Source organism: Camarhynchus parvulus, chromosome 15 (genome assembly GCF_901933205.1).
Source record: "Camarhynchus parvulus chromosome 15, STF_HiC, whole genome shotgun sequence".
NCBI classification, from domain to species: Eukaryota; Metazoa; Chordata; class Aves; order Passeriformes; family Thraupidae; genus Camarhynchus; species Camarhynchus parvulus.
The window spans coordinates 4292409-4312522 of NC_044585.1; the positions used below are offsets into that span (position 1 = coordinate 4292409).

At 56.0% G+C, this 20114-nt stretch overlaps 2 protein-coding genes across 5 annotated transcripts in view; one reads left to right on the forward strand and one right to left on the reverse strand.

Moving 5' to 3' along the window:
- Positions 1 to 12511, forward strand: part of TPCN1 (two pore segment channel 1) — a 42472-nt gene extending 29961 nt beyond the window's left edge. For all 3 annotated transcript variants that reach the window (XM_030959022.1, XM_030959023.1, XM_030959021.1), the window contains exons 14-26: positions 327 to 371; positions 1550 to 1606; positions 1698 to 1751; positions 2034 to 2106; positions 2315 to 2422; positions 3611 to 3682; positions 4607 to 4696; positions 5385 to 5500; positions 6170 to 6216; positions 6609 to 6762; positions 8060 to 8196; positions 8883 to 8963; positions 9954 to 12511. In XM_030959022.1, coding sequence (XP_030814882.1) covers positions 327 to 371; positions 1550 to 1606; positions 1698 to 1751; positions 2034 to 2106; positions 2315 to 2422; positions 3611 to 3682; positions 4607 to 4696; positions 5385 to 5500; positions 6170 to 6216; positions 6609 to 6762; positions 8060 to 8196; positions 8883 to 8963; positions 9954 to 10076 — 1157 coding nt within the window. In that variant the 3' untranslated portion in view covers positions 10077 to 12511. The remainder of the gene's footprint in view (positions 1 to 326; positions 372 to 1549; positions 1607 to 1697; positions 1752 to 2033; positions 2107 to 2314; positions 2423 to 3610; positions 3683 to 4606; positions 4697 to 5384; positions 5501 to 6169; positions 6217 to 6608; positions 6763 to 8059; positions 8197 to 8882; positions 8964 to 9953) is intronic.
- A 908-nt stretch (positions 12512 to 13419) lies between these two features.
- SLC8B1 (solute carrier family 8 member B1) lies at positions 13420 to 19109 on the reverse strand. Of its 2 annotated transcripts, XM_030958850.1 has the most exons (16): positions 19044 to 19084; positions 18481 to 18724; positions 17908 to 18060; positions 17758 to 17810; positions 17604 to 17661; positions 17267 to 17372; positions 17008 to 17175; positions 16824 to 16931; positions 16685 to 16741; positions 16368 to 16498; positions 16060 to 16201; positions 15568 to 15689; positions 15233 to 15386; positions 15069 to 15149; positions 14503 to 14567; positions 13420 to 14419 (listed from the first exon to the last, which is right to left on the reverse strand). In XM_030958850.1, the coding sequence occupies exons 2-16, from the start codon at positions 18622 to 18624 to the stop codon at positions 14222 to 14224; spliced, it is 1740 nt and encodes a 579-aa protein (XP_030814710.1). In that variant the 5' UTR covers positions 18625 to 18724; positions 19044 to 19084; the 3' UTR covers positions 13420 to 14221. The 2 variants fall into 2 exon arrangements, with proteins under 2 accessions (XP_030814710.1, XP_030814709.1); XM_030958849.1 differs by having other exon boundaries at positions 18481 to 19109.
- Between the last annotated feature and the right edge of the window lie 1005 nt (positions 19110 to 20114).

The following is a 20114-nucleotide window of genomic DNA, read 5'->3' on the forward strand; positions in this document are numbered from 1 at the left end:
TCCAAACACAGCTGCCACAGGAGCCCTCAGAGCTCTGCTGATGCTCCCAACCCTCCTTGTTGTTCCAAACACAGAGCATTTACCTCTGTCCACTCCAGAATTAGTACATAGAGACCAAACAGGGCATCTTGGGGGCTAAGGATAAGGACTTCATTGCTGCTGAAATTCTAAAGTATATTTAAACTTGTTCCCCAAAAGTGGAAGTTAATCATCTGCTGATCTGTTTAGCTTCTATGGAAAATGTCTCTAGGGAGAAGACAGAGGGATCTGTGGTGTGGAGGATGGTGTAAACCATGGTTTGTTTTGTCATCCTTTCCTCCACACAGGCATCAACATCCTGGTGAAGTCCCGTGTGTTCCAGTACACCATGTGTGAGTAGGAATAATCTGCTTGGCTCCCTTGCTCGTGTGGCTCTGGTGTGCTGGCTCTGCCAGCCCTCCAAGGAATTTGGAGGAACTTTCACAGAATTCACAGAATCACTGGGCTGGAAGAGACTTTCAAGATCATCGAGTCCAACCCAGCCCCAACAGCTCAAGCAAACCCTGGCACCCAGTGCCACATCCAGGCTTTGTTAAACACACCCAGGGATGAGGACTCCACCACCACCTCCCTGGGCAGAACATTCCAGAACTTTATCACTCTTTCTGTAAAAAACTTTTTCCTGCTATCCAACCTGTATTTCCCTGGGTGCAGCCTGAGGCCGTGTGCTCTGGTTGTGTCAGTGCTGCTGGAGAAAGAGCCCAGCCCCAGCTGAGCACAGGCACCTTTCAGGAGGTTGCAGAGAGTGATGGGGGCAGCCCTGAGTCTCCTTTTCTCCAGGCTGAGCACCCCCAGCTCCCTCAGGGGTTCCTCACAGGGTTTGTGTTCCCCTCACCAGCCTTGTTGCCTCCTCTGCATGCACTCAAGCATCCCAATGTCCTTCCCAAACTTGGTGTGGTCTGAGCTGTGGTTCATGGACAAATACTGGAGTTTGGTGGGGAGGGAGGGAACTGCTGCATTCCAGAACGAGAGCCTGGGCTCTCAGCTCTCGTTCTGGAGAGGCTCCCTGGCTCACTGCACAGCAGCCCTGGGGGGCTTGTTGCATTTAGGTGGGTTGGTGGTCAGCTTTCCCAGGCCTTGGGGAGTTTATTTTGCAGCTGAAGGATGCTGGGTGAGGAAGTGCCTCCCCAGTGAGCCACCTTGTGTTTGCTCTCACTGCTGGAGGGATTGTTTGGCAACTGAACTGCCTGAGATAGGGAGTCTGTGCTTCTCTCCTCTAGAGAAGGAACAGTGCTTCCTCCTGGTGCTACCTGCTGGCTTCTGAGTGATTGTTCCTACTCAGTAATTTGGGGTTTTTTTACATTTTAGTTTTGCTTCTTTTTTGAACATAAAGGCACTGCATCTCTTAAAGGCCTGGAGAAAGACATGGGGGAAGACTCACAATTTGTGAGTTCCCTTTGTTCACTGACTTGGAACCAATGCCACTTGTCCTATATTGTATTCTTTTTGTTGCCCTAAGAAATGGATACCCAGGAGTGGTTTTGCTATGGGTTTTTCCTTTCTTTTCCAGACACTGTGGTGGCTGTGAATGGAATTTGGATTCTTGTTGAAACCTTCATGCTGCAAGGTAGGAAACATCACAGCTTGTTGCTCCAGTGTGGTGCTGGGGGATTGGAAAAAAAGGGAGGACTTGAGAAAGCTGTTCTTGTGTCTTGCAGGAGGGAATTTCTTCTCCAGGAATGTCCCTTGGAGCTACATAGTCTTCCTCACAAGTAAGCTGATGCCTCCCAGCAGAGCTGTGTTATTTCCTGAGGAGCTGGGAAGGGAATTGAAGTTATGGGTGTAGAGCCTCCATCCAGAACAATGGTGTGCCTGGCAGGGATTGTTTTGTAGACTTCTCCAGAGAGAAATCTCCATGAACACAGGGAAATGTGTTGATTTGGAGGAGAAAAGTCTCTTTGGCACCTCACTGACAATGAGGAGGATGGGTGGGGTCTGTTAAACTCCTGTTTATTCCTGTGGGGCTGCTCATTGCTGGTGCTCTTGTGTTGCAGTCTATGGCGTGGAGCTGCTCCTGAAGACCACTGGGCTGGGGCCTGTGGAGTACCTGTCCTCAGGCTGGAATCTGTAAGTGCACATTCACCTTTTTGGGTTGGAAACACCAACTCCTGAGCCAAGCCTGGAGAGAGGAGGCCATCAGCCAGCTGTTACAATTCTTCTGCCCCTGGCCTCGTGCATCTTGTTAGGCTGGAGCAGCACCACCCCCTCTTCTCTGCTGAAGCACTGCTGATAACTCACTGCTCTTACATTAATTTTATTTCATTTTTCTTTCCAGCTTTGACTTCTCAGTCACCCTGTTTGCATTTTTGGGGCTCATGGCACTGGCATTCAACATGGAGCCCTTTTACTTCATCGTGGTCCTGCGACCCCTCCAGCTGCTGAGGTGAGCTGGGAAAGGCTGGGAAGGAAGAATTCCAGAGAGCAGGTGGGAGAAAACAGGGCTTGTTTTGCATCAGTCCCACTGGGGACTGAGCTCCTTAGCAGGAGAGGGCAAGGATTGCTCTGTGGGAATGTGACCGTGGCCAACGGCAATTGCGTGGGGTAATGGGATTAGCCCGAGTTACCAAAATGAGAGATAACAAAAACTTGGGATGGGATATGAAAACCCCGTGCTTTGGAGCTTAAGCTGATCTCTAATGGAGATCAAGGGATTTGCTGGGGGCAGATTATCCTGTGTCTGCCTTCGTGGGGTTCTTACACCTCCTCTAAATTGTCTGATGCTGTTCAGAGAAAAGCTTTTCTGTCAGGGTGAGATGGTCTGAGCCAGTTTAATAATTTCCATTGAATTACCAGAAATTACAGCTTTCAAAGGATGCTGCTTTCCAGGGTGAAGTAGTGCCCTGCTCCAACTGCATCTCACACTTGGAGCAAGACCATGGCCTGTCACCTCTCTGCAGTTCAGGGAGCTGGGGCTGATTAACCCTCTCATGTCGAGGTACACTCACCTTCACAAACACCTCCAGAGCCACAGGGGGAAGGGATTTGAGGTGAAATGTTTCATTAAAAACAAGCTGATGTAATTTAGCTCTTCAGTGAGGATTTTAAGAACACTTCATGACACTCAAGAGGGGGAAAAAAATAATGTTTTCTCTGTTCCTCCCCTGCCAAAGCCTGTTTGGCAGCTGTGTTTCTCTGTAAAGGCTGATGGGGTTGCCAAATCTTAAATTAGCAGGCACAGTGTAGTTTTCTTTCATCAATTTTTATTGGGTCATTGGGGAAACACAGAAAAGCTTGTGTCTGGGGGAAGCAGGAATGCATCCTGACCCTGTACATGGGCTTAGTGTAAGTTCTTACAATTTTTAGGAGTTTTAAATAGCTGTTTATGCATCATGCCATGTAAAAAGACAGCCTTTTTTCCCTGACATCCTCAGTCTTGTAGAATATGTCATAAACATTTAGGTGGGACAGCAGGGAGGTGAGCAGAGACCACTTGAGCAAGAGCAGTGAGGTGTCAGGAAACTTCACTGTCATTGACCTGCAAGGTAGAGAGGGCTGGGATTCTCCTTTTTGCTCTTTCCCCCAACACCAGGAGAGCTGCAGGCTGTGGGTAACTCCTGGCCTCTCCTTTCAGGCTGTTCAAGCTGAAGAAACGCTACAGGAACGTGCTGGACACCATGTTTGAGCTGTTCCCTCGCATGGCCAGGTACCACCTCTGCCCCTGGGGTGGTGGCAGGGACAGGGGAATGAAGGTTTGGGGTCAGGGCAGGGACCTGCCCAACCTGCAGAAGGGATTTAGGGGTGATGGCAGAGAGGGAAATGAAGGTTTGGGGTCAGGGCAGGGACCTGCCCAACCTGCAGAAGGGATTTAGGGGTGATGGCAGAGAGGGGAATGAAGGTTTGGGGTCAGGCTGCGGACCTGTCCAACCTGCTCTGATGTGTCAGTGGATAGTTACTGGTTCTTCTGAACCAGTGGAGTGTTCATCTTCCAATTCCTTGGAACAGCAACATTGCAGCACCCCGGGCTCCTCCAGCTTTGGTGGTAGGAGGAAAAGTAAGAGTCCCTGCTTGTTTTAGTTTTTCTCCCCCATCCCAGCTCTTGCTGGAAGACAAAGCCCCTGTGGGAGGAACATTGGCATGAATCCCCTTGGCCCCAGCTGTTCCCTGTCCTCAGCAGAGCCCCTGGAGAGCATTTTTGTGGAATGGTTGGGCAGAGGGAGCCTGGAGCTTGAGTGCTGCTCCTCAGCCCTGCCTGAGCTGGCTGGAGAGCCCTGCTCTTGGCACAGTCCCTGCTGCAAGGATGTGGAGAGGGCACAAACAGTGTGTGGTGTTCTTTAGTGAAGGAGCTGTGGAGAGATGTTTATTGAACAGAAAAGGACAGCCTGGGAGGGGATCCAGGCTGCTCTTTGGTTTCTCTCTTCAGTGAGTGGCAAACTCCTTGTCCAAGGGCTCCCTGAGTGAGGGCAGCCAAGAGCTGCAGAGCCGCAGCAGCAGGGAGGGCAGGCTGGGGTTTCCAGTGCTGCTTCCCATCCCTTGGAAATTCCTCCCAGAGCAACCAGCCTAGGATTTTGTGTTTCCCTGCCTTAGCAACCCTTCAGCAGCACAGTACTCTTTCTGTTTCTGCCTCCAGCCTGGGGTTAACCCTGCTGATCTTCTACTATTGCTTTGCCATTGTTGGCATGGAGTTCTTTGCTGGCGTGGTCTACCCGAACTGCTGCAAGTGAGTACCTCAATCCAGCCCCCTCAAGAGTGCTGTTGGTGCTCAGCCAGCAGCAGGGAGCTCTGGCAACTCCATTTCCCTGTGGAGAAGTGGCCTGGGGCTGAATGGGGCTTTGTGGCTAAGGCAACAAGTGGCAAAAATCCAGGAGATAATTCATTTCTCTTGCTCCATGCCTGGAAGTGTCCAAGGTCAGGTTGGGCAGGGCTTGGAGCAACCTGGGATGATGGAAGGTGTCCCTGCCCATGGCAGGGGGTGGAACTGGATGAGCTTTAAGGTCCTTTCCTACCCAAACCATTCTGTTTCTATGATGCCAGAGTTGCTTGTCCAGCAGTGAATTCACCCAACATAAATTCATTCACCTGGTCCTGGACTCTAAGCTGTGCTGTGCCCATTTCACCTTTAATGATGGCAGACCACTTGGAAATGCCAAGCTTGAAGGGTGTGAGCCAAGGAACTCAAACTCTCAGTTTCTCTGGTATAATATTTGCTGAATGATTAGAAAGACTCCATGTGCTCATGTGCTGTGAAGGGGAGAGGATTCCTTTCAGAGGAAAAGACAAATATTGGCTTAGAGGTAGAAATTGTCACTCTTCTTACCACGTTCTAGAGGGGCTGCTGTTTATAATTTTTTAGATTTTCCTTGCTTTTCCAATCTCTGCTGATTCTTTATCCTGTTTTCTCCACCCAGCACAAGCACGGTCGCAGATTCCTACCGCTGGGTGAACCACACAGTTGGCAACAAAACAGTCGTGGAGGAAGGTTATTACTATCTCAACAACTTTGACAACATTCTGAACAGCTTTGGTAAGGGCACTTTTGTCCCTAGAAAAGATTATCCTGTGTTTCTGCAGAGCTGGATGGCTCTGTAGTGCTCATGTGAGCCTGGTCCTCTCGCAGGCAGTCCTGCTAATGCACCTCACTCGCATCCTGCTCTTTCTGCCTGGAGAGCTCCAGCTGACTGATTGTGCCAGGATGCTCTGCAGGGTAAGCAGAGGTCTCTCAGAGCCAGCTGGAAACCAGCAGATCTGTCTGGCTGCTGATCAGACCAGAGGTGCTCAAGGAGGGCATTAAGACACTGCCCTTCTAAAGAACCAACAGCGTTGCCTCTCTTTAAACCCTCTGATGAAGAATAATTTGAATGTGTTGATTGCTCTCCATGATTTTTCATAATATGTGAGCAGAATGCTTATCTCCTGGAGATTTCAGAGGTCTCCATGCTGTCTGGTGAGGAGTCAGGTCTGGTTTCTTTAAGAAACAGAAAGGAACCATGCTGCAGGTTCTGTGGGTCTCACCCTTTGTCTGAAGGAGCTGCAATGGGGAGGGTCTGCATTCTCTCTGGATTTGCTGTCTTTATTCAAACTTGGCTGTCTTGTGCCAGTCTTCCCTGTCAAACACTTCATCTAAAAATCACTGTAAAGCAGGTCAGGATGGATAAAACAATTACCTGTGTGTGTTTTCTCCCTCTGTGTGCAGTGACACTGTTTGAGCTGACGGTGGTCAACGACTGGTACATCATCATGGTGAGTGAGCCCCTGCAGGCAGCACAGGCTGCCAGCTCAGGCACACTTTGCACACCTCCACTGCTTTCTTCCATAGTGGCTTTGTTGCCTGATATCTTTTGGCCCTGTTGGGAGGCATTTGACCCCTGCCATACTGCTGGGAACGTTTCAGGCTTCACAGGCTGGACAAACAAAGTCACCCTGTGCTCCAGTTTGTCACCCTGCTGTCCAAAGCCACCAGCTTTGGATGTTCTGTGTGTTTGCCTGTAGGAACATCTCTGTTGGGGCATTGAGCATTGCACAAGCAGTCCCTGGGGGCAGAGTGTTTATGCTGCTTTGTGCCTGCTGATAAGCAGTTAACGCTGCCTCTCCCTCCTTTGGTGCACTGCTCACTTCTTCCCTCTCCTCTTTAGGAAGGGGTGACATCCCAAACCACTCACTGGAGCCGTCTGTACTTCATGATCTTCTACATTGTGACCATGGTGGTGATGACAATCATCGTGGCTTTCATCCTGGATGCTTTTGTGTTCCGCATGAACTACACTCGGAAGAACCAGGATTCAGAAGGTCAGAGCTGAGGCCTGGCTGACCTGCAGCCTTGTGTCTTCTCTCCCTGGTACTTCATGTCTCTAGGAGAAAATGAGATTGGCCAGGAAAAAACAGATTTTTTAATTTGCTTTTTCTAACCTGACATCCTGAGCTAATTCTTTTGCTCATTGTTCTTTTGCTCGAGCTTGTTCTTTGTGTGATATTTCTGTCTGGTCTTTCTGCTCTGCCCTTCATCTCTCCCCCAGAATTCTCCAAAAAGCATGGATGGGTGTATTTATATGGGTTTTACATCTGTCTATGTGCACACACACAAACTTCAACCACTTGAGCCATTTCAACCAAATTCTTTGAAATAGGAAGTCTCTGTGCATTTCATGCAAGGTTTCTAGGAAATGTTGCAGCAATGATGTAGCAAAGCTCAATGAAGGACCTTGCAGGAAGGGAAGAATGATAATTTTTTTAAACCAATTTCCCTTCCTCACTATACACTCACTGGTGGCAGGATGTGTCTCCAAGGTGATTTGCCAGCACTTTTTGCCATGACCTGGAGGACAACAGACACTGCCTGTCCAGTTCTTCCCACGTTTTCTGGTTGTGCTCAGGCTGCTGACTCTGTGCTGGTTTTGGACATGCCTTTCCCTCTAGGAACTGGCAGAAACTGGGCTCTGCATTCCCCTCATCACTTACTCACTGTCCTTTTTCCTCCTGAGCTGGGGGTCTGGAACTGCAGGCCCCTTCCTGACCTGCTAATTCAGGTGCCAAAGCCACACTCATGGCTTACAGCCCTTCTCCTGCTGTTCCTTCAGGTGAAGGCCCCACCCCCCTGGGGCTTTGGTGCCAGAAGATCAAATTTGTGTGGCCCAGGAGCTGCTAATTAGGGAAACACTTGTGATTCTTCCTGCACCCAGTTTGAAGGGAGCAGTGAAGGACATTAGTTAGCCCTAGGCTCCCAAGCTCTCTTAGGCAGGTGAAGGTCAAAAGGCAGCAACTCATGTGTGATTATTTGATTTCTTAACTTACAGGCCAGCAAAAAACCTACAAGATTTTTTGTTTTTTGTGATACCAAGGAGCCTGATGAGAATAGTTTGAGTCAGAAGGTTTGCTGGCCCTTCTCACTAGCTAACTTTCTCCCTGCCTTGTTGGGTGTTGAGCATATCCATGTTCCAGTCACAGAAGCAGGTACAGACTGTACCTGAGCTCTGGCTTGGCCCTGTGTGCTTTAGCTTTGCCTTCCAGGTTATCATAGCAGCTGTTGAAGCAATGCTCATCTTGGTGACTTTTTTTTTCCCCCTCTTTCTGTTTCTTGCATCTCCAGAAGACAATGGCATTGTTCTGGAGAAGGAGATCTCCAAGGAGGAGGTGATTGGCATAATTGAGCTGTACAAGAGGACTTCAGCTGCCACTGAAACAGCTCAGCTGCAGAAGATTGTGTTGCAGATGGACAAATATGGGGTAAGAGGAAACCCTGTGAGTCCTCACCTTCAGGGAGGGAGGTGTGCAGGGCACTGTGTCTGTCTGGAGAGAGAAGATCCACCTGCCTGTGTAGTGTTGGGGGCTGAGCTGCTGGAAGGACTCTGCAGCATCTCAGAATTTTGCTGCTCTGGAAAGCAGCAGCTGCTCCTTGCATAGCCTTGACAAAGTCTGGTCCCTGCTGCCTGAAAGCTTCCCTGAGAGCTGTCCTGGCCCCTGCTGACTGTAAAAAAGCATATTTATTTTTCCTCTAAGGAAGCCACTCTCTCTGTGCTGTCAGAGAGCGCTGGGGCTGGGACAGTCCTGGAGCGTTATGCAGCAGCATGATGGCATTGATTCCTGATCCTTCCTTTCTCCATGGCACTGCTTATGCTTCCATTCTAAAACATTCTACACTGGGAAGATGAGCTCTTGTCTCAGAACTGTTGTGTCATGCATCTGGGCAGAGCTGAGTGGTTGTTTTAACAATGCCCACTGTACCCTTGTGTCACCATGGCACAGGGCAGGTGCTGCAGCCTCTCAGGGGACAGCAGAAGGAGCCTGGGGTGGCCTGAGCTCATCAGTGGGTGATGGGTGTCCACAGGAAGGAAGTTCCAGGACAGATCCAGCTGCTCAGTGACTGATGAATGTCTTTTTTGGTGTTTCCTCCTCCTTCCCCAACTCTCCAGCAAATGTCCACAGTGTTCCTGGGACGCAGGTCGAGGACCAAGAGTGACCTGAGTATGAAGATGTATGAGGAGGAGATCCAGGTATGTGGGGCTGAGCTGGAGCTGCCAGCAGGTCTGTGGTGAGAGCATTCCCTGGGATAATAACCCATCCTGTCAAGCACTGGGCACTGCTTTCCTCTGAGCCCAGGGTTTGTTACCCCACAGAGCACACCAGAGCTCCTCAGCGGCTGCAGGTGTGTCAGGCCAGTGACAGTAACCACCCTGGGTGTGTGCACAGGCACTCCTGCTTTGCTGAGCTGCCCTGGGCTCCCCAGGTGTCTGCTGGGGCTGTGAGCACAGTGTGGTGCTGCCTGGGGCTGAGCTGCTGAGCACTGAGCTCTTAAAGCTCTGCAATGTGGTTGTGTTTGAGCTTAGGTGTGTCTGTCTGACACAGAAACCAAGGCTGGCTTATCCCAGGCTGGCCTGCCTGGTTTGCAGGCTGAGCAAGATGGGAGACAAGGAAATCAGCAGATTCCCTGGAGTTTTAGCACCTTTCTGCCAGTGCCACCCATGGTCAGGAGCTTTCTGCCATGGCTTTGGTTACTGCCAAAGGTAGTTGAAGGTCGTGGGCTAATGTAATGATTAGTGCTGAAAAAATTAATCTTGTAACCATTTGTATCTGTCCTTTGTCCCCAGAGCAGACAGATTGGGGGTGAGTCTTGAGTTCCCCTAAGGAAAATGCACATTATTTACCATGGGGCTGGGTCACCTGCAGAGAAACTTCCTGCCTGTTCTGCTTGGTCTGTGGCTGAGGGATGTGACATCCTGGCACAGCCTGGGTGCTGCCCAGCCCCAGGAGCTGCTCTGCCAGTCCCAGACATCATGGGAACAGCCATCCTCAAGCCCTGGGTGTTCAGGAGGGATGTCCTGAGGGTGGGAAGTTCCCTTGTGCAAGGTCTGGGCTGTTCTAGGAGGTTAGGCTGCACCCAGGGCTTTGGGAACAGCGCTCTGTGCCTGGAAAATGTACCCCCACTGCAGGCTCTGCCCTTTTGGGGTGATCCTGATTGCTGCCTGTTTCCTCCCCTGCTGCAGGAATGGTATGAGGAGCACTCCAGGAAGGAGGAATCTCAGCCACCAGTGCAAGAGGCTGCATCTGCTCCCAGCAGCTCCCTGAAGCCCCTGAGCCTCCGGCAGCGCTCCCAGACTGTCATTTAGGCCCAGCTAACACAGCCACCTTCTATGCAATAACCTAGAGTATTCCTGCCCAGCCAGCCTGGATTTTGGGAGGGTGTATATAGATCTGTCAGTGTACCAGTGTAGGGATCAAATCTTGCCCCCAGCAGTGGTTGCTGAGAAGCCAGAGGCCCAGGGGGCTGGGGGGAAGGCTGCTGCACACAGATGTGATGCACATCTGGGCAGAACAGAGCCCTTACCCCTCTGAGCCCCTTCCCAGGCTCCAGCTGCTGCTGTTGCTTGTCTTAGCACTAACAGACCTTGGGGAAAGGGATGTGTAATCCATTAACAGCAGGGAATTCGCTGAAGTCACCTGCTTAACAGTAAAACTTGGGCCCTTTTGGAAGATCCCTGTTGCTCAAAGGGTACCACTAACCTAGGGACAAAAGATCAGGGAGTGAGTTTTTGTTTCTGCTCCACCTTCCTTATGCAAAGAAAGGGGAGGTGGTGTGAAATCTCAGCACTTTTGGAAGGGCAGCCTGCCCTCCCCCTCCTTTTTGGCACTCCTAGATGCACTCCAGCAGTAGCTCCAGCTCTGTAGTAGCTCCAGCTCTGATTACTGAATTTTGCTGTTCCCAAGTAGTTCTGAGGCAGAACTGAGGGCCAGCACCTCATCATGCTATGGCCATAGGTGGGGCAGGGCTTTGGGGACTGTCTCTGCATCACTGCTGGTCAGTCCTGCCCGTGGCACTGTCTGGGCTTGGGGTCACCTCTGCAAACCCCAGAGCTCCTGTCTCTGCTCAGGGAGGGGGATTCTGAGGGTGACATGGCTGTGGGGCTCTGCCACTTGGCCACCTGCCCTGTGAAACCTCTCTGCCTGGTCCTTAGCTGGCATAAATGGCTGGGAAGGTTAAGCAGAGCTCCTGGGCATCACACACTCCTGCTGATCAGTCCTCATCCCAGCTGAGCAAGTCCCAGCCCAGAGTGAGGCTCCCTTGCAGGAATGTTTCTCAGGCTGGAAAAGTTCAGCTCAGTCAGGTGTTGGGAAGATCCACTGAAGAGCTCTACTGTTCCCCTGGGTTGTGGGTGCAGGAGGAACGTGGAAGTCAAGGATTCTTCTCACCTGTCTGCTTTTCTGCACCTGAGAACTGAGGGATGAGGAGGAAGAGGGAGAAGGGATCCCTTCCCAGCTCTGCCACGTTTGTGGGATGGTGGCAGTTGTGTCACCTTTGAAGCTGTCTCTCCAAGTCCCTCTTCTCCCTGTCAGCACTGGAAGTTCTGAGGGCTGGAAGTCCCCGGCAGCTGGGAGGTTCCCTCACCTCTTGCTGTTTGATTTTTCCTCAGGTTCAGATTAAAGAGTGGAGCTTCCTGAGGAGGCTTCCCCCTTCTCCCAGTGCCCCAGGCAGTGGGAGATGTGTGTCCCAATCCCTTTGTCCCACATGCCTGTCCTTGGTGGCCTCACCTCGTGGCACGAGGACAGCAGGAGAGGGCTGATCCCACCTGGGCAGCTCAGGAGCATTTCCTGGGTGGGTGAGACTTTCAGAGGGAGGCAAGACAGAGCTGCTTCTGGAAATCTCTCCCTCCATGGCACGGTGGGAGCACTTGGAAGGAGTGGGAGAGCAGCACACACGCACCAGTGGCTGCTCCCAGCCCTTGCCAAACTCCCTGGGTGCCTCACGGCAACTCTTTGTTTTCTTTCTGGATACTTGCAGATATGAAACTACTTCTGAGCTGACCCATGAAGGACCTTAAAGGGCTGTTTTCCAAACCATAAATTCAGCCACAAATGAAGGAGCAGTGCAGTTGTTGCTCTTGCAGTTGCTCTGCGTGGAGTGGCAGCCCGGGAGGTTTATGCAGATTAGTCCTGGGGCTGCAGGAGATGGTGTTTATTGTGCTTTAACTTGTGGCCAGGCTGAATGAGCATTATGAAGGTTAGTGGGGAAAAAAATGTGGCTGTGGTTAATCTCCACATTCCCCTACAGCTGATTTCTCCTGGCAGGGCTATCAGTGACTTTTTTTTTTTTTTTTGGGGGTTTTCTGGGTGTGAAAAGAGCTGTGGCTTTAAGCTGTGCTGAGGAAGGCACTGAGGGCTGATCATGCAATAAAGGGCTCCCTGGAGGGCTGGGGGTCAGGGTGCTGCCTCCAAGGTGTAGATCCTCCCCCACATACCCCCTGTGTTCATTATTTTTGTATAACCAAGGAGGGCAGCAGCAGTTTGCTTCTTCCATATGACTTTGGAAGGAAACAAAGTTTGAGTACGGGGCATCCCCTTCTATTTATCCTCCTCTCCCTCCCCCCACACACAGACTGACAATGGAGACAATCATTTTGTAGGGAGCACGGGAGGAAGCACTGCAGGATTTTGTATGCTGGCGTTTTGTTTATAAAAAAACCTGATTTTATGGACGTGTCTGTCAGATGTTCTCTAGATTTTTTTCAGGCGCACTAATAAAGAGCATCCTCGGCTTCGTAAAGGCTTCCTTTCCTCCTTCCCTTGTTATTGCAGAGGTGGGGTTGGCCAAGCTGGAGCATTTCCAGTGTTTGAAGAGGAGCCTGCCTGCCCTCTCTGGTCACAAGTGCTTGTGTTGGGAATATTTTGTGTGCATGCCTCACTGAGCTGCTCCACATTCCTGTTCCAGGACGTTACAGAGCCTGCCTTCCCTTCTGCCTTCCCCCTGCCAGCTTTTTCCCTAAACATCAATATAACTCTTTCAAAGTTGGGTTTTTTAAGGTGCAGTGTTGAGGCCAGCAGGGGTGTTTGACCCTGCACCTCTGTGCTGGGACGTGTGCCAGGGTTTGGATTGCTTTAGCCCTGCCTGTGGCAGGAAGTGGGCGTTGTGTCCCGATCGTTCGGCAGCAAGGTCGGGGCAGAGCCGATGGCTGTGGGCACAGGGAGGGTTATTTTTTGTGAAAGCTGCTGGTGTCTGTTAGAAAAAGGAGAAATGCTCCTCAGGCCCAGGAGGAAAGGAGGAAGAACCAGGTCTGACAGTTGTGGTGTTTGCTCAACACCCCCCTCTCCTGTGGGGCAGGGATGAGGGTGTCCCTCTGTTCCAGCCTGTGTCCTGTGTCCCCTCCAGCTGGGAGCAGCACCCCCAGCCCACCCCCCATTATCCTGGCACTGTGGGCCCTGCAGGAGTCCCTGTCCCCAGGGCTGAGCCGTGCTGACCCCGTTCTCAGTGTGACAGCACGTGACTGCTCTTGGGACATCAGCTACTGGAAACCACTTCCCCACTCCCTTGGGAAAAACCACTCTGGGTGTCCCAGGCTCCTCAGCCCTGGCTGCTCCCTCTCACCCCAAAGGCTCTGTGCTGAGTAAGGGCTGAGTCAGACCAGCACACAGCAGGAGCAATGACCCTTGCAGCAGGCAAAAGTCAAGGTTGGGTTTGTGTTTGTGTTTTATTGCAGTTTTTTACAGTGCCTAAGTCTAGTCCTGCCAGAGGTCAACACTGTGTGTGGAAACCTCCAAGTCCTTTCCTACAGCTCTGCCCACCCCAGGAAGAGGAGAAAAGTAGGATCTGAAACTCAGGTTGAAAAACACCACTAAAAAACAGCAGGGGAAAAACCAGCCTCCCTTGGTTTGGTGCTTGTTTTTCCCTCAGGCTTTGCTTGCACTAAACCCACTGCATCCCTGGAGCACTGTGTCCCCTTAGCCCTGTCTGGCTGTGCCCTGTCTGCTGCTCCAGCCCCTGATGCCAACAGGGACAGTCTTTCCCAAGGACAGATGTGTGCCTGGGCTGGGGCAGTGCCACCCTGTGCAGCACAACTGCCCCATGGCACGGAGCTCAGGAGGGGAAGGTGAGCTGAGGAGGCAGAACCAAGGGTGAACTGCCCCAGCTCTGTCCCAGAGCATGGCAGGGAGCTCAGGAGAGGAAGGTGAGCTGTGGAAGCAGAACCTCCCCTGCTGTGCCCCTGAGCTGGAGCTTCCCCATCCCCTGCTCCTGCTCTGCCCCCCGACACAGCTGAGGTTTTGATGCTGCCCCTGCCCAGAGTTCCCTAAATTACAGATTAAAGCAGAGGATGTGGGCACGGACAGCTCCTCCCCCAGAGCACAGCAGGGCCCGAGGGCTGGCTGGCACCTCCAGCAGCACGGTGAGGTGGAGGTGCCCTTGTCCCCTGGCAGGGACAGGGGAGGGCACAGCCAGGCCCCGCTGTGGTGGGAGGCAGAGCGAGCCTGGGGCTGGAGCCGCTCAGGGGGTGGAGAAATGGATGACCCTGAACTCGGTGAGCAGGGCCACGCACAGGAACAGCAGGTAGGAGGCGATGAGGCAGACGCCATAGGGCTGTCCCAGCTGGAAGCACTGCGCCGGCACCGTCACCAAGGAGAACACCAGGCTCAGCCCCAGCGCCCCGGCCAGCACCCACACCAGGGGGCTGTCAGGCTCCAGCTGTGGGGAGAGCAGGGTGATGAGGGGTGACAACGGCTCCTGCTGCCAGCCTGGCCCGTGTCACCATGTCACCACAGCCTTACCTTCACCAGCGGCTGGCTGCTGGTCATCTGCAGCAGGCAGCCCAGCCCCACGCCGACCAGGATGTCTGGAGCACGTTCAGGATGGACACACAGCACTGAGCCCATCCCTCTGCCCCCCCATCCTCCTCCTTCCTGCACGGCTGAAGCATTCTCTGTGCTGAGTGCCACCCTGAGCACTCGAGGAGAGGCTTCACCCAAAACCCACTCAAGCGAGGCACAGCCCCCTCCTTCCCTTTGTAAAATCCCAAATCTGCACGCTCCAGCCCAAACTCCCGCCCAGCTGGGGCAGCTGTGGGGACAAGGGGGGTCCTGTCCCCACAGCTGTGGGTCCTGTCCCCACACGGGGGTGCTGCTGGCTGTGTCTCTGCCCCTCCCAAACCCCTCACTGTCCCCTTGCACTGTGGGAACACTGCGGGCTTTGCCAGCGTTGGAGGGACTCTGGAATGGATCCCAGCTCCTCTCCAGGGATCCCACAGCACAAAGGGCTCTCCTGGGCTGTAGGCAGGGAAACTTGGGCAGCTCCTGCCCCAGGTGGCAGCACCCTGGCCCTGGCATGCTCAGGATACTGAAGATGATGCCCCCGAAGCAGGCGGAGAAGGCCATGCGGGGATAGCCCTGCCGGGCCATGGTGAGGTCGGAGAAGGTGTCTGTGGAGGGACAGAGGAGACCTGGGGCATGGCAGGGGCACCCCAGCGTGTGCCAGGGGCACTGGGAGCTGCAGAGCCCTCACCCCCGATGCTGTTGCCCCAGGCCAGCAGTGTGAGGCCCAGCACGGTGTTGCTGAGCTGGAAGATGATGCCCAGGGTGCGCAGGATGTTCACCAGCTCCGTGGCTGCGGCGTTGATCCACATGGCGCTGGCCAAAAACCCAAGGAAGGCAAACACCTGATGGGAAAAGGAGCAAGCTGGTCCCTGTGTGCATCCCTGCACACCTCCTGGCATCCCTCCTGGGACTTGGGAACTGGGAGAGAGCTCCAGCTTCCTGCTCTGCCCCAGGACTCCCAGCCCAGTCTGGAGCAGGCTGTGCTGGTCCCTGGTGGGTGCTCAGGGCTGGGGGACACCTTACACAGTGGTACTTGGGTGGCTCCTCATTGCTCGTGGTGATGAAGATGATGAGGGCCAGGGCAGAGGCAACCAGTGTGACCAGTGCCCAGACTGGGAAGATGCCCTGGATCTGGTAGAGCCCATCTGCACATGGTGGGGAGAGGAGGGACAGAGAGGCTGGGACAGGATCCCACCAGGCTTGAGGTGGAGGTAAAGCCTTGTCAGCTAAAGCCACCTCACCCTACACCCCCACAGAGTTGCTCCCCTCTGTGCCTCAGTTTCCCCAGGCAGGCCAGGCCTGCTCCATTTTCCCCCCAGGACCTGGATGCTGGTGGGCCCAAGCCCCCCAGCCTTGTCAGGGTGTATGCAGCTGCAAACACAGCCTGGCTCTCCCCTGCCCATCCCTCCTCCCCACAATGGGGAGCCAGCTCTGATAGGCTCCTGCAGTCCCCAGGGCTTTGGTGGCCTCTCAGTCCTGTCCCTTCTGCAAGCTGGGACTGCCGCAGGCTCTTACAGGCGCCTGACTTCAGGGTGAGGACGCAGAGCAGGGGGCTGGTGAGGATGTGCAGGCAGTTGAGGGGTCTCTTCCAGTTCAGGTCATCCTTGTCAGGGTCCACAACAGGAACGGTGAGCAGCAGCACCAGCTCCACAGGCACCTGGCACAGGGGACACGCACCTGGGACACCCTGTGAGGTGCCCCATGCCCTGCTCCCAACCCCACTGCCCCTGCCCCAAAGCCCCAGGGCACAGAGCCCCAGGGGCCAGCAGGGATGGGGATGTCCCTTGGGGGGCTCCTCCTGGCTCCTGTTGCCCCTTACTCACCCTGAAGGCCTTGAAGAGCCGCCAGTACCAGGGCTTCCTCCTCCACTTGCGGCAGTCCAGGGGGCTGAGGGCCGAGGTGAGGATGCGCAGGGAGCTCTCCCGGGAGGGCAGCAGGGGCCGGTACTCCTCCCCTGCGAGGGGCCACGGGGCTGAGCGGGCTGGGGGCTCCCTGGGTGTTCCCAGGGAGCTCCCCCTGCCCCACGAGCTGTCACCCCACGGGCTCAGTCACACCTGCAGCAGCCTGGGGGGAAACAGCCCCCTCTGGGACCCCCGAGGACAGAGCAGAGCCAGCCCTGAGCCCACAGGGTACAACGTACCATAGTCCCCGCTGTTTGTGCTCGAGGGCTCCGGCTCTTCCACATCTGTCGGCATCTCTGTGGGGAAGAGGAGAGGGCAGGGGCACTGGAAGGGCACCCCCATGCCCCGGGGGTCCCATCCCAGCGGGGCAGCCCTTACCTGGCTCCCAGGCTCCGGGAGGGGCCAGCCCGTCCCCGCGCTGCCGCCGGTGGATCCAGGTGCAGAGCACCACGGTGAGCACGTAGAACACGTAGAGCCCCAGGTAACCTGAGATGGGGGAGTCATGGGGGAGTCACGGCACCCCCGGGCCGCTCCCACCGTGCCCAGCTCCCACAGCGCTCACCCAGAGCCTCTCCCAGCCTGATCCTGCCCAAGTAGAGCACCACGAAGGTGAGGAAGACGGCCACCATGTAGAAGATGACGTCCCTGAGGAAGGGCCTGGAGGCGGCCGTGAAGGGCTTGACCAGGGCAATGCCCCCGGCCACCACCGTGGTCACAAACACACCGGCACCTGCCAACACAGGGGGACCCTCTTGGGACACGGGACATCCCACAGCCCCAAAATGTCACCCTGTGAGGACATGGCACTGGGGCTCCCTTACCAAAGATGGCCCCGATGGCCAGCCCCGCTGTCCGGGGGTCAGAGAAAGCCACCACAGCACTGAAGACATCAGGGGCCCCGTTCCCAAAGGCCAGGAAGGTGACACCATGGAGAGGGGACGTCAAGGAAAAGACCTGGTGTCCTCCTCCCCGTGGGGACACGGGTGCTGTGCACCTCTGTCCAGCGCCAGCACATGACCACTCGTCCCACTCCAACCTCCCAATGGGTTTCCCCTGGCACGGCACCAAGGGGACACAAAGTGACCCTGTCATGGCCACCTCCCCTGCCCTGTCCCCACATCCCTCCTGGCTGAGGGCCCTGTGACTTGCCAAGGATACTGCCACGTTGTGGGACAGCTTCAGGTTGGTGGAGATGGCTGATAAATTAGGGCAGAAGCTGGAAGGGCAGAAAAGGAGACACAGAGAGGTGATGGGGCTACGTGGGGCTCCTGCTCACTCTGGGGACAGTCCCCTCCTCTGCAGGGCCACTCACAACTTCTCTGCTGTCACACCGAGGATGATGAACAGGTACAGGAGCCAGAGAGCCTGTGGGGTCAGGAGTGGCACAGAGAGGGGTCAGTGGGGTCCCCATCACACATCCCCCCAGCAGAGCATTCCCAGCACCGCCCTTTCCTGTCCTTACATAGAGGGTGACAGCCAGGGGCAGCAGCCGGGGTGGGAAGACACAGAAAACCCCATCGAGGTAGTCGAGGAAGCCCCCGTCGATCCGGCAGTCGGGGTTGCTCCGGACGAAGTGGCACCACTCGGAGCTGTTGTACTCCCGAACCTCCCAGCACTGCGGAGCACAGGGGAGGGTGCTCGGCCCGGACCCCCGAGGGGACACTGCCCCCCAAGCGCTGCCATGGGGCTGCTTTGGCGGGTCACTGTCAGCCCTGCCTCAGTTTCCCCACCTGTGCTACACGTGCGTGGGTGCAGGGCCGTGCGAGGGCCAGCAGAGGTGGAAACCCTTGCTCCCATCCCATCCATGTCCCCACACAGCCCACACCCACCCCGGGCCGTGGGAAAGCGCCGGCCTGGCAGGCACAGAGGTTTTCGGAGGAAAAAATCCGGGTGAGGAAATCCGGGCAGCGGAGGAAATCCGGGTGAGATCCCTGCTGCGATGGCGGGGACATGGCACAGGGATGGGACGGGACCCCACCACCCCGGCAGCACCCAAATCCCTCCCGGCGTCCCCCCCCCAAATCCCCAGACTTACATCCAGGCTCAGAGCATCCCCGCCGGGAGGGACCGTGTGCCCCGCGTCCAGCAGCAGCGGGGGCCCGGCTGGCAGCGCCCCGGGCAGGCTGAGCACCCCGGGCAGGCTGAGCGCCCCGGGCAGCCCCGCGGGCCCCTGCCCCATGGTGCCCCGTCCCTGGCGGGGACAGCCCCGGGCACACCTAGCACGGGCAGCGCTCCCCGGGGACACCGAGCGGGGGCTGCACCCCGAGCCCCATCCCGCGCTACCCGGGCGGGGCCAGGAGGGGATAAAAATGAATAGTAAAATTGGATATTATAATTAAAGCTAAAAATAATAAAACGGATAAAAAGCAGAGCCTCGCGCGGGCAGGCTGCGCCACGGCCCCGCCGGGGGGATCAGCCCGGGGGGATGGCACCCGCACCCCGCGGAAAGGGACCCGGAGGCACCCCCGAGGACAGGGAGGGGACAGGGAGGGGACAGGGAGGCTGCGGGGCGGGTGGGGACTGTGACCCCGGGGGTATGGGGGATCCCGGGCGGGGATGCGGGGATGGATGGATGGATGGATGGATGGATGGGGGTACCGGGGGAACCCCACCCGCGGCGCGGCCCCACCGTGTCGGCGCGGCCCCGCTCCGAGCGCCAGCAGCTGATCCCCGCCGGCCTCCCCGCCTTAAAGGGGCCGCCGCCCTCCGCCCTTAAAGCGACAGCGACACTCTCCCACACGGCCGGCCGGCCGCCCACAGGGGACACACGCGGCTCTGTGCTCCGGGCCGTCCCTCCGAGGCCGGGCAGCCCCCTGCGGGCTGCGCCCACCCACAGCCCCACACGGGTGAGCCCCTGAGAACGGGCGGGCTCAGCGCGGGATGTGTCCCGTGTGGGACAGAGCGGGCTGCACAGAGCCCGGGCCGGCGGTCACACACCCCGCACGGGACCGGGCCCCTCTCCGCACCGGCGTCCCCAGCTCCAGGACACCCAGCCTCAGCCGTGCCCCGTGTGCCCTGTTTGTGGGGCGCAGGTTGGCCCTCACGGCCGGAGCCCCAACACCCTCATGGGATTCAAAGAACCCGTGGGATTCAAAGAACTCAGGGGATTCAAAGAACCCATAGGATTCAAAGAACTCGTGGGATTCAAAGAACCCATAGGATTCAAAGGTCCATTTCCCACCCTGGCCCGTTTCCACCCCAAGCAGCGTTCTGCCCTTCCCCCGGAGAGAGGTGAAGGGAATTGCGCAAGGCCCGAGGGAAGCAGCAGCGCCCCGTGTGTCCCCCCTGCCCCGAGCACGGGGTCACGCCGGGGCCGGGCCGCTCACACGAGGGGTCCACGCGTGTCCCCCGAAGGCGGGGAGGAGGAACCTGCGCCCATCTCCTGAGGGCGTGGGGCTGGGAGAGGCGGGATGGGAGCGGGGGTGTGAGTGTGGGGCTGGGACCGTGCGTATGTGTGGGGCCGTGGGTGGAAGGGGGGACAGGGGTGTTGTGGGGGGGTCTCAGGTGTCCCCACGCCTCGCAGCGACCGGGGGCGTGGCCCCGCCAGAAGCCCCGCCCCATGTATGGTATGTCTGGAGTACAGCGGGGGCGCGGCCAATACAACGCCCCGCCCCCAAATCGGGCCAGCCCGTTGTGGCGCGGCTTCTCCTATGTGGGCGTGGCCACACT